The 13,345-nt window shown below is 41.3% G+C and overlaps 1 protein-coding gene across 8 annotated transcripts in view; it reads left to right on the forward strand.

The window, feature by feature from the left end:
- DEPDC5 (DEP domain containing 5, GATOR1 subcomplex subunit) overlaps positions 1-13,345 on the forward strand; it is a 150,067-nt gene that overhangs the window by 38,556 nt on the left and 98,166 nt on the right. For all 8 annotated transcript variants that reach the window (XM_085858670.1, XM_085858675.1, XM_085858671.1 and 5 more), the window contains 6 exons: positions 1,377-1,438; positions 2,029-2,102; positions 3,817-3,892; positions 5,908-5,944; positions 9,625-9,742; positions 12,192-12,406. In XM_085858670.1, the coding sequence (XP_085714796.1) occupies positions 1,377-1,438; positions 2,029-2,102; positions 3,817-3,892; positions 5,908-5,944; positions 9,625-9,742; positions 12,192-12,406 (582 nt within the window). The remainder of the gene's footprint in view (positions 1-1,376; positions 1,439-2,028; positions 2,103-3,816; positions 3,893-5,907; positions 5,945-9,624; positions 9,743-12,191; positions 12,407-13,345) is intronic.

The raw sequence follows: 13,345 nt of genomic DNA on the forward strand, positions 1-13,345 counted from the left end.
TCCATTCTGGTAAAGTCGCTGGAAAGACAAGAACATGCATGGAGCAAATCGCAGTGAAAATGTTTTCATGAGCCGGAATTATGACCAGTAAAAAAACGTTGAAGGACGAGCAACGTGGGGTGACTTGTTTAATTGGGAAGGTAGGAATTCAGCCATTTGAATAATCACCAAAATTGGCTGTTTTTGGGGGGAGGTGGACCTACAATGCAGTGTCATAACTGATTCCAGTCTTATCGCACATTCCAGATGAGGTGGTCATAAAAAGAAATGCCTGAGGTGTTTCAACACATTTGAATGTGGGTACTACAAGATGATGTCTACAATATGGTGTACTACTATGCTCTCAGCAAGATGTTGATTTGAATTCGATCAAAGGACAGATTTTCTTTCACCAAGTGACATCAAATACAGATGATAAAACGATGAGACATTGATTATATGGTAATGTTGAGGTAGGCTGCAAAATTTGCTTGATGTTTGATGGTGAAAAGCTGTTAAGACTTTGTTGTCATGTCACTGAAGGGTCGACGACAAATTTCAGACCAATCAAATGGACCACATAACATGCCAAAGGGTAAAACTATATTAATCGTGGCTTACCGTATTGAGAATAACTGACCACCCCCGACGACAGAGCAGGGAGTAATTGATCAATCAGTCACCTTTGACCTGTCAAAGAAAAACAACCACTTCTGCATTATGTTGCCACGATGGTCCAATGGACGTTGAGTTTGCTGCGATCCAATCTCAAGAATGGCTGAGCGGTCATGAATCTTATAACTTTGAGTGACAAATTAGGCAAGTGAGATTTTAACTTGATTTGAATCGCATCAACTAAAATGAAAGCTGTTGGGAAAGAGTCAACTTTACCAAAAGTAAAACTAGTTTTACAAACTAGAGAGTTCATTGAACACCACTGTTCCACTGACCTGATGCATTACTGGCCTCATCATATCTGTACCCAGAACCTGTTCCTCAATGGCATCCGGCAAAGTTGCAACTTCGGCAGCTATATGCAAATCAGTAGAATGAAAGTACATAACTCGAACTCTTTTGTCTGCATCATTACCTGGCAAAACCAATAATGATTTGCCAAATTTTGGAGACCCATCCCTTCACCGTTTGGGAAGATGATTTGGACATGGTGTGTGAGATCATTGGAGAGATGTTGGGACGTTCTTGTTGGCAGCCACATTCACTGTTCCAGTGAAACCTGAACCGTGTCTGCATGATGGGTTGTTCCAAACTGCTTCGTAAGGCACTGTAAACTTGGCAAAATGGGTGGACACATTTTATACCACACTGAAAATGGCTAAATTAACCCTCGTAGCCAAAGATTAGGTGACCTTGTAAGTTCATGTAAATGTCTGTGACAGGAATTGGTGTTGACCTGGTGTGCATGGGAGAACAACCACTTCATGCCGTTCCCCTTTTCAAGGTTTGTTCACATTGTTTTGCATGAATCCTAAAGAATGACATTTGCATCCTGTATATAATTAGCAAAATAGCCGTCCGTTAATTCCCCCACTTTTATGATTTACTAACAGTTTACCCAGCTCATTTACATAAGAATTAGAATAAAATTGTTTTATGGGGATGAAACCTTGTCATCCCGACAGTAACGATATCTGTAACGAAACGTTTTCGGTGGAAAAAAAAAAACAAAAAAAATAAAACAGACAAACAGGTGAGTATGACAAAAACACCTCGGCCATTGTAAGATGTCATGTTCAGGCTAACCCCATTGTGAATTGTTAATTTCAAATTGCTCTAGGTGAAGCTTTACCTATATTTCAAAACTGAGGATTACTATAAGATCTGATTATTTGACATTTTTGTCATTTTGAGCGTTTATGCACCAGGATGCAGTCAATGCAACTTCGGTGAATTTCCCAGCAAGTTATTTTTTTGTGTGCAAGCTGCTGTGTCTTATCTTTGTGAGTTTGTGATCAACCGTTAAACTCACTTGCTCGATGTGTTTGTGTTTTGTTTTTTTCATTTTCTTCCAATTGATGATGATAATCGCAGTTGCACAACCGATGTGCCACACAAGACAGCATGTTGGGTGATGATTATAACATCCCACATTGGATCAATCACAGGTAAAGTGGAAATGCAAGTGCGCGCACCGTTAAATGTACTTACTCGCCGTGAACCTTTGACGTGCTGCTGAGGTTATTAGTTACACGAGCAGAGTACCCACCCTCTGGGTAATCTTGTTCCATGCCTGTAACACATTCTTCTGACACGTCCCTTTATTTGGGTGGTGTATAGGCAACAGACCGTTTCCTCGCTCGCTCCTGAAAAAATAAAAAGAAAACCAAGTTACGTACACGGAGCAAAAACATGCATACGGCTTAGTTGCATATATGTATATAATATATATATATATATATATATATATATATATATATATATATATATATATATATATATATATATATATATATATATATATATTTACATACCATTGTCATTATCTTGCGAGGATAATTCTAATTGTACTGGCCCATAGGCTGACACCAGAGGCCTGAAGCATATTTATTAACAACCAATAAAAAAAGTCAAGAGTGATCCATCCATCGATCGGGACCATACTCTGTGCAGAGCGTTGGTGCTGCCTAAGCAGTCTCCTTGGCTATTGGGCACAATCCTGGACGGGTCGCCACTCCGACACAGGATACCAGCAAGATAGCACTCATGTTGCCGACCTCGAAAGAATGACAGGCAGAGTCAACCCCACCTGGTATTAATTCAACAGCCAATGCGATTTGAACTCAGGATCCTCAGATCCCAAGCCCACCACCCTTACCATTAAGCCAACACCAGGCATAAGAGTGATTGAGGAGCGATCTGTTGTCTTGTCTGTTGCCCGCTCGGTTAAACCGGGTTATGAGTTTTTTTTAAATCTTTTTGAAAAAATTTACAATTTTCCCGGGAGGTTTGGATTAATTTGAATCATCTTTCACTTCTTTGGCGTGATTTATATCGTGCAAATCATGCCACTGATTTTATGTACTCCTGAACATAAATTTTGCGCTCAAGTTATTTTTCTTTATTCCCTCTACCACCGAAGATGGATGAAGGTTATGCTTTCACCCCTGTTTTGCTGGGTGCAGGATATCTGAAAAAGTTATAGATGGATTCTGACAAAACTACTTGAGCAGGTTGGGCGTGTAATGAGGACCAATTGGTTTTATCTTAGTGAAGAATCGGAATAGATTCTCGCATTTTAAGGATCGCCCAAGCCAAATACATACATAAACTTGCTCCACGTTATATACATGTCGATTTTGCTTTTTTCGGGAAACGAATGTGGAGCTCCTTTGCAATGTAGATATTTGTAAAATAAAATATTCGGCATCAAGAAGTCGGTCGAAGCAACTTTTACAATGGTTGTCCCAACACAAGACTGTGTGTGCGTGCAAGGTTGTATCGAACACGCACACTCATTCATGCAATCAACCTTGCGTGCCCGCACACACTTCCATGCACTCAACATTACATGCATATGCACACACACACACAGTTAGTGTCTTGTGCAGGGACGATCATTATTCAAAGGAAGATGTAGGGATGGTTTCACACAATCATTTCTTGTGACCATCCCTACATCCTTTTACATTTATAAATTGTTTTTATGACTTGTTGTAAACATAAATCATGTGGTTTTTGGTGATTATTGGATTGTCTTTGTTTCAGTGTTGATTGGTTGGAGTTAAATTGTCCAACTGCCGATCATGAGATATGAATGGGGTTGAATGCACATGCATGTGGACTTTTTTTTTTTTTTTAACTACAACTTTTCTTTTCCAGCTTTTACACATCAAAGAATATTTACTGCTCATCGTTTGTCCCTCGGGTTAAACTTGCTCCACTGGCTCCAAGAAAGGTGAATTTAAAATTGTAAAGATTAAAAATAAGTGGCTTCACAGGGATTAGGAAAGTTGGACAATAGTTGTCTCTGTTGTTAAAGGGGGTACGTGTTGCGGTTGAGGTTGGGGTGGGTGTGGGGAATGGGGGTGTTATTATTATTATTATTATTATTATTATTATTATTATTATTTATTTTCGAATGTTGTATTGTGGGTTTTGGTACATCTCAATCACCACTGTAACTGCTTGGACAAGACAAGACAACTTAAGATTGCTCCTGACATGTTTTTTGGTGATAATTTGTAATTGGTAATTGTGGTTTCGAATTATATCGGTCTCCTTGATTTTTATTTTTGAACGCTCGACTTCGAGAGAGGTGCCATGTGCTACTTCAGTGCTTGCGCATATCCCCGTTTGTATATCTTGTTTCCTCCACCGAAGCACGAAGTAGGACAGTCATTGGGCCCACACAGGAGTCAAATGATCTCATCAAGGAGCTGACTTATTTTAGTTTTTACCTTGACAATGTGAAGTAAAATGCTTTTGTTTTTGTTTTTTTTGGAAATATATTCTCCAGAAGTGAAGGAAAAAAAAGGAGCACTGGACCTGTAGCTTATTTGGGCCCTGGCCTAATGTTGTTACCCAAATTTGGTAGCATTCTGATTGGGTCTGGAGAGGAAGATTTTTGAAGGAATTTACACGATTTTCCAAAACATTTACTAAGTCGGCCATTTTAACACACTTCCGGTCACGTAATCGACATGACCTCCGCAATTTAACATCACGACACTGTCCTAATGTTGTAACCCAAATTTGGTCCCATTCTGACTGGTGGGTCTGGAGAAGATTTTTTTTGAAGAAATTTACTGTTGGCCATTTTGACCTACTTAAAGCCATGTGACTGGAACAAGCTTTGCAATCCCTGTCAGGAGAGGAATGTTGCTGCCAAATTTCAGTCGGATCGGTCCAGCGGTTTGGCCGGAGAAGTCGAAAGAGGAGACGGACAGACAGACTGTGCACAATGACAATACCTTGTCTGGAATTTAAATTCCAGATAAGCTAATTACTTTGTCTTGATGGTGTTCATAATTTCCTTAACGCAACGTCTGTCCCTGTGGACTCGGGTATGGAAAAAATATTTTGTCTTTATAATCGGGTCTTTTTGTTACCCGCTCCACGGACAAGGTCAGAGACAGGGACATTAAAATGAACTCCTTCCGACCGATCGACTGGACGATCATCGGTCCATTTACTTTTGTGTACACGATATTTCAAAACCGCCTGAACATTTTGCTTTCATATTGCAGATATCTATTCCTCATGACATTATCTCAACCTGATTAGATCGCAGTTGTGATTGGCTGAATTAGGTTGCCATGGCAACAATCTCGGTAACTTGGCTTGTGTTCATGATATTTCAAAAACGTTCAGGATTTAGCTCTCATATTACACAGATCTATTCCTCATCTATATATTAATAAAACTCTCATCTTGTGTAATATATACAGATGTATGTATGTTCCCGAAATACAGCCAAAACGGGACAGGATAGCGGAAAATTTTTAGTGCCACCTTACACACCATTCTCCTGCGGTGTGCAGTATCAAGTTTCGTTCAAATCAGGCAACGAAAAATTATTAAAAAATCAATTCCCGATTCAGTCGAGTACTCTTCGGGAGAATTTGATCAACAACCTCAGCGGTATAGTTTGCTGGAGTTATCTTCCTTTTTTTCTTGAAATGATTTTTTCATCAATCGCCATCACAACGGGAACCCAACGGGTTCACCTGTCGTCTCGTAACATATAAAAGTCGGGGGACCTAGAAGTTCAGCTCCTTGTTTGTTTCAATTTTTGTGTATTTAACAGTTAAAGGATGGTGTTGTAAATTTTCTTGATTATAACAATGGAAATAACCTGAGGATCTCTGATCTCACCAACCATTAGTGAATATTTTGAAACAAGTGCTGTTAATATCTGGTTTTGCCTGGCAATCATATGATGCTCCTCCCCTCTGCCCCTTACCCCCAAAGGCAGTGACTTCCAAACTAAAGCCAAGCAAAGCAACTGGTGGGTTGTGTGTGTGTGTGTGTGTGTGTGTGTGTGTGTGTGTGTGTGTGTGTGTGTGTGTTTGTGTCTGTGTGTGTGTGTGTGTGTGTGTGTGTGTGTGTGTGTGTGTGTGTGTGTGTGTGTGTGTGTGTGTGTGTGTGTGTGTGTGTGTGTGTGTGTGTGTTGCCTTATGTCTCTAAACCCCTGTCCAAATTTCCCTGTAATTTGATGTACAGTACTGTACCACATTCTTTTCAAACTGTGAATGCCAATGTCAAAATAAAAACTTTTTTAAAATTCTTAGTTAAATTGATGTTGGTCTTCCTCTTTTTCTCTTGGTTTTACTCTTTCATTTCCCTCTTGGTTTCCAGAATGTCGCTTCTTTATCAAATTGTCTTCATCTTTCCTTGTTACATGTCTGAGCTACTTCCATCTTCTCTGTTATGTTTTGTCTTTTCCTCCTTGATGCTAAATTTGAGATTTCCTTTCTGGCCAGGAATCCTTTAATATTCTTCTAAAACATCTTTGAAATTCTCAGAGTTAATAATAATACGAGTTCCCTTACATGGAACTTTTGACGCAGGAGGGGGCCATCAGGCCCATCAAAGCCTGTGCTCTTATTACCAACATATGGTGGCTTGTCCATGCTCTATCCTTTTAAATGTCAAGAGTCAAGCAAGGAAGCAGCATGGACCATTTCTTAATTATTCTTTGGTATGACTCAGGCAGGGATTGGTATGACCACTGACCTACCAAACTCAGATTGGACGGTCTAACCCAGGGGTTCCCAACCTTTTTTCACTGGGGTACCATTTCACATGTTCCTGGTCCCACCAAGTACCACTGTACCAAAATTCACCTAAAATAGTGCTTATTTGCGATACAGATACGACAATGGGGAGTTAAACAATACTAACAATTCACCACTATGACATTGAGCAATCTGATCTGAACAAAAGAATGATACAGTAAGTACCTATTTGATTGTGTAAAATGTCCAGTCAATGGGATGGTTGAGCCTGCTTCTTGCTCACAAGCAGGTAGATGTCAGGCTTTGTTTTGGATAAAGCGCACCGAATATCATGTTCAACATCCAGTAGGGATCTTCGTTTTGTTTTTAGAATAACGACTGACGAGAACCCAGCTTCACACAGCCATGTAGATGGGAATACTATGAGCGAATGAACAGCCAGGGCAGCTAGCTTAGGGTAAAACCCCAACATTCCACACCAGAAGTCCGCAAGATTCATCTCGTCAAACTGATCTCGGGCTGTGGAGTCGTTCTGGAGATCAATCAAGCTTTCCTGCAGTCCTGTTCCAGGTGGCAAATCCAATGCATTCATGCGAAATGGGTTGCGAATCATTTTCAGATCCAGTTCCTTGAGATCCGGAAAATAGGAATTTAATTCCTCATCCAAATAAGCGAGGTGATCTTTTACCAGTTGTATGAACTCCCTTGGGGGATTCTTTTCACGCTTCTGAAGAATATCGGCAGTGCAAGAAAACATGACCACCACTCCCGCTTCGACATTCGTCTTCCACAGACGGAGTTTTTCCTGAAATCCCTTGACCTTGTCTATGAAGTCAATGATGGTCGCGCCAGTCCCCTGAAGAGACTTGTTCAGGGCGTTTAACTGAGATAAAATGTCGACCAAATAAGCCAGGTGCAATGCCCAGTCGGGGTCGTTCAAAGCAGCGACGAAATCGACAGTCTTTAGTTTTCCATCGTTTTTGAAGAATTCATGAAGCTCAGCTCGCAGTTCAAACACGCGCTCCGCCATATTTCCACGGGATAACCATCTCACCTCAGTGTGGAATAAGAGAACTTTATGGTCGGAGTCGAAAATCCTCGCAAAGTTTCTTGAAAAGTCGCGAATTGAGAGCCTGGGATTTCACGTGGTTCACAATTTTGATCATGGTTGAGAGAACGTCAGTCAATGGCTTGGGGAGCGCCTTGGCCGCGAGTGCGTGGCGGTGGATCGTACAGTGTAGGCCGCGCACTTCAGGAGCAACTGCCTTCACAAGCGTTTGGAAACCTGATCTGCACCCCAACATAGCTGGAACACCATCTGCAGTCCAGCCTTTCAGATCAACCCATGACAGCCCAACTTAATCAAAGACAGAAGACACCTCTTCGAAAATGTCCTTTGCTTTGGTTGTGGCTTTATGCGCGTACCGAACGAACGCTAACAGTTGGGCACAATTTGCCACGTCAGTTGACTCATCCAATTGCATAGAAAATCCGCATGGATGCCTTGATTTCTGCCACCACCTGGTCACGAATATTGGTTGACATTTCTTCAATGCGCCTCTGAACTGTGTTGTTTGACAACAAAAGAGAATTGAGCTTCTTGGTGCTTTGTTCTCCCAGCATGAGACGTACGATATCCTTTGTGTCGAGAAGGATGAGGCTTTCACCGACGGTGTGAGGTTTTTTTCTGTTCTGCAATTAGCAGTGCAACTAAGTAGGATGCCTTTACGGCTGCCGTGGACTGCTGTTGAAAACTGCCGCTGCCGTCGAAGCATGCTCTTTTCATGGCATTTTCCTTTCGACGAAAAAAAATCATGGTCCTTGTGGCTGTGTTCAGGATGAACAGAATCAAAATGGCGCTTCAATAGACTTGGCTTCATAGATTGATTGCCGAGAACTTTTCCACGAATCGCACACTGTGGAGCTTCTAATTCACCTTTTTGGATGGAAGTGAAGCCCAACTTGAGAAAACTCTCCGAATATTTTCGCATTGAAATGATGCTGGTGAACGATAACGGTAACAATAAGCCGGGAAATAAGCAATGATGACAGTGTGGCGTGTAGAGACAAAACGAATAATAAGACTTGTGCACAGTGGCCGATAACAAACAGCTGTCAGTGTACAGCCGCTTTCGATATAAATTTAATTACTGTGCACAAGCTGCATGAGAGAGAAGTAAAATAAAAACTGCGTTTAATTAAAAAATAAAAAAACACGCTGCGCATACCACGCCGCGTACCACCGAGAAAGTCCAAATGTACCACCTGTGTTATGCGTACCACAGGTTTGGAACCCCTGGTCTAACCGTTAACGCCGCCGAGTCCGGTTCGGTCTAACCTTTTTTGGTTGCCTTCCAGCTCTGCACTATATAAAAGAACTGACTTTCCATTCAAATTGAATGTTTTAATTTCAGTTGCTGATGATTATAACACGACCATACTTTGTTGAGAACACTTAATGCTTCTTTTGCTTTATTGATCCTGGCCACGGAATGTCTTTCTCGGTTCCTCCACTTTAATCCAATGTTTTCCCTCAATACATGAATGTTTCTACACCTTCAAGCTTTTTCCTAACCTTTTTTTTCTTTCTTTCTTTCTTTTCTTGGATCTCTACAAATGTATTTGAGATAAACGCTAAATCGTCAGCATCGTCCAAATCCTCCACAACTTTATTGGACATCCACTCGGTACCTGTTGCCTTTCCTTCGTTTATCTTTAACAGATGCTGGTCTATTACCATGTACGGTATTATAAAATGAATTGGCCAGAGCATGCATCCTTGCTTCACACCTGTATTTACTGGAAACGAGGGTGACAGTTTACTCTCATGAATTACACTGCAGTTGAAACTTTCATATATAATTTTAATTATTTTGATTAGTATTCGCTACCTTGTATTTTTTTTTTCTTTTGATTTTCCTCCCTGTTCTTGTTTGTACATTCTTTCCAGGTTGCTCCCCTGGTCGAGAAGCCGAGACCTCCATCCCTATCCAGGTCGATTATGATGCGTATGACGTGCAGGTGTTTAAACTGCGCACACCCACGCACATGCACAAGTTTCCCTCCAGGTGCGGGTCACAATGTTGAGATTTTTAGTTCGAGGGTGGTGTGAATTACAAATGAAGGAAATTTGAGGATATTGAAGTTAAGAAGAGGGAGGATGGGGGTATAAGATAGGTGGGGTGGGTAAAGAGGTAGGTTATGAAGGTGTGCAAAGGTTGGTGGTGGTAAATCAAAGTCTGCAAGTAATGCAATGATTGAGAGACTTTCCTTGAAAAGAATAACAAATTAACACGTCAAATAGTTTTTGGGAACAAAAGAGGAGTATATCTCAGGTTGAGGCACCCATATAATTTGTATAAGCCCAGATAGCATGGCTTTCGAATTGTTGATTAAACTTTGTCGACCCAGCTCAGTTTTTGTAAAATAGTGTAACATTTTGAAAACACCAAGTTTTGAATCTCTTCTGTGATTTTTTTTTGTTTTTGTTTTTTAAACTCATCGATTATGCAAATAACTGTTGTTTTATCTTTATCCATATTTGTGCCGTATGATTTCTGAGTCGATGAGGATAAAGTGAATAGGCCTAGATTTCATTCCTGTTCAAATACATTTTTGGTACACATTTGGGTTTCAATGTAATTTGAACATCATAAATTCAAAAGGAACGCTAGAACAGTACTCGGTAGAGCACATACCTCCGCCAGGCTGAACAGTTTACGTTTTGTGTCCCACTGATGGGCTGGATCTGAACCAAAATCTTATTGGCTTCTTTTTGTCACCTAACCAACACGTCCACCGAGTTTTGTCGTCATCCGTCCATAACTTTTTGAGATATCGTGCCATATATCATTTTTGGCCCTCTCTCTCAATGATGAAGAATCACTTTAAAAATTCTCGGATCCAGATATTCACCAAAAGAGAATGGATTCATCCTTGTCGCACACCCAACCTGTCCATGTTTTGTCCGAATCTGTCCATAACTTTGAGATATCCCGCTCACAGACAAACAGGGTTGAAAATACAACCTCCATCCACCTTCGGTAGGGGAGGTAATAAGCAGGTTGTGGCAGCATCGCTTCTGCTGATCTGGACAAAAGGAATGTAATTAGTACAAGCTACTTGAAACCTGCCTTTCAATTCAGAAAAGTTACAAGCTCTGTTGTTGCTGTCTCTCCATAAAGATTGATTCTGTTCTTTGCAAGGGTGCACTTCATTTCAAAAAGGGTGAACGCATGTAATGCTTGCACAAATTTCACCATTATCCCCATTTTTTTTTTTTTAAAGGATATTGTAATCCTGTATCTGTCTGTCCATCCGTCACACTATCTCTCCAAAACAGTTGGGCATAAATTCACCAAACCTGATAGTTATGATAACCACATGGCAAGGTGGTGTGAGAGCAGTATCATTTTTGGCCCTGCCCCCCAGACCAAAGGTCAAAAGGTCAAATACCAAAAAATGCAATTACGGGCACATTTTTAATGACACTTTGTATATACAATCGACGTTGGGGGATACTGAAATGTGTAACGATTTTCTGGATGTGACCCCTGGTTCATGCACCAGGGGGTGGTGACTTAAGGTTTGCAGGGGTCAAAACGGGGGAAAAAAAACTTTTTTTTACCTCTGCATTTGATATCAAGTCTTTTCTGGTGGAACGTGTTGCCTTCTTTCAACTTTGCTTTAGGTGGGAGTATTGAGGATTTCCGACGGCGTGCCGTAGTCCGCTCCAGTTTGCATTTATAACTGGGGTTGCATTTGCTTTGTTTCATCACATGGCGATTGCAATGTTTTCGTAGAAGACAACTGCATTGTAAGGGTGTACTTGAGGTGTATAATTTTTTTTTTTTTTTAAACAGGATGCAAGTTTGCATGCCTTTGTACTTTCATTTTACTGCAGTGGTGTGCATGCTCAATATCATCACGTCCCTCAGCTGTGGAAAAGGGCTCTCGCCAATTACTCCCACAAGTTTGGCACCATAATTCAAAAGATTCCTTGCCAGTCTATAACATGTCTCGGCCTGCCTTTTAGACCGCAGGAGCAGCCTTTCAACTGCTCGGCGAAGTACGAATAGCTTTTAGCACAAGTGCAATGATCCAACAAGTATCCAAAGCCAACTGCTCTACTGGTTTCATCCTTGTTCAGGCACCATCAAAATCAATTAGACCCAAGAGCCCAGCCAGGCCAAAAGTCTGTCCAAATAATTTGGAGAATCCTAAATGGAAGCAAGTTCCCTCCCTAATTTACAAACTCGATGCCCATCATCATACCTCTCACCCATGAAAGCAGTTGTGACATATTACTCCTGCTATAAACTGGTCAGGAATCTTTTTTATTTGTTTCCAGTTGAGAAGCAATTGTTTGTTCGTGTCTTGCAAAAGCCTTTTATAAACTGGCAATGGATAGATCCTTTGTGTGTAGATCTGTATGTTGGCCTGAATACTGTTTCATATATGACAAAATGAATGTACATGTAGTAATACATTACCATGTCCTGTCATCATTTTCAACAGAGGCAGTTGTGATGTGAGAAGCCACGCGGGTAGCACTGTGTCTGAAGCCCCGGGAAGCCCCGTGCTGTCGGGCCGTAGCCAGCACTCTGAGGAAGGCAGTAGCCAGGCCTCCGACGAGGGCCTCCCCGTTCCTTCCTCTCCCGCATGTCTTATCCCTCGCCGGCCTCAACGCATGCACGACATCAGTAGCTCCCTGGGTTACATCAGTGCACATGGTACAGATGTTTCACTTAATCACCCTGAAAGTAGTGAGAACAATTTATTATGATTTAATTACGCTTGTGGTGGTGATGTCTTAGATGTTTTTTGCCACATATTAGATAAAATCTAAAGTCAAATTATAATAACTGAGGAATGCTATAGCAATAACTATATCTGTTTACTATTAAATTTTTCACTTTTCATCCTTGAATTTATGCAAAAAAAAAAATCCACAATTGAACAGCAAGCAAATGCAGCTTTTCATTTTCTTATTTTTGAATTGATGCCACAGGGAATAGGTCGAGCCCAAAACCAAGGCAGGGGGAGGGGTGAAGGAAGGAAGGGTAAGGCAGAAAGGGTGATGAGTGGAACCTAGACTGGTGTTATGAACAGAGTGAGGAGGAGGAGGGACAGGAAGAGAGTTTGACAGATCATTGACTCGGTCGTAGCGATATAAGAGGCACAAGGAAGAGACTGCCCTCCAGTGGGCCAAAGATTGGAGATGGCTCGACAAAGTAGGATTGTTAATCAGTCGGAGAGCCTTGACTTGGATGCTATCCAGAATGCCAATGACTGATGGAGGAGTGCCACCCCAGACGAGGGAGTAGTATCCCATCACCGGTCTGACTTGCTTGGGATTTGTAGAGGGTGAGAAGCTGATGGAGTTGAAGTATTTGTGAACTTTAAAGAGAAAGCCAAGTTTCTTGGACGCAGATTTGGTGATATTGAGGATGTGAGGCTGCCAGGAGAGATTTCTGGAGATGGTGACACCAAGCATTTTAATAGATGACTGCTGGAATTGAGAGCTGGACATGAGAAGAAAAAGGGTTGTTATGTTGATCTTACTGGACATAGAGTTTGAGTGTTGGACTGGTTGAAGGAGACAAGGTTAGCGGAGCCCCATTGGAGGACGAGATTGAGACTATGACTGATGCTAGGTTGAGAGGCAGTCA

This window comes from Eptatretus burgeri, chromosome 16 (genome assembly GCF_056783735.1).
Source record: "Eptatretus burgeri isolate ZD-2024b chromosome 16, Ebu_testis_v1, whole genome shotgun sequence".
NCBI lineage: Eukaryota > Metazoa > Chordata > Myxini > Myxiniformes > Myxinidae > Eptatretus > Eptatretus burgeri.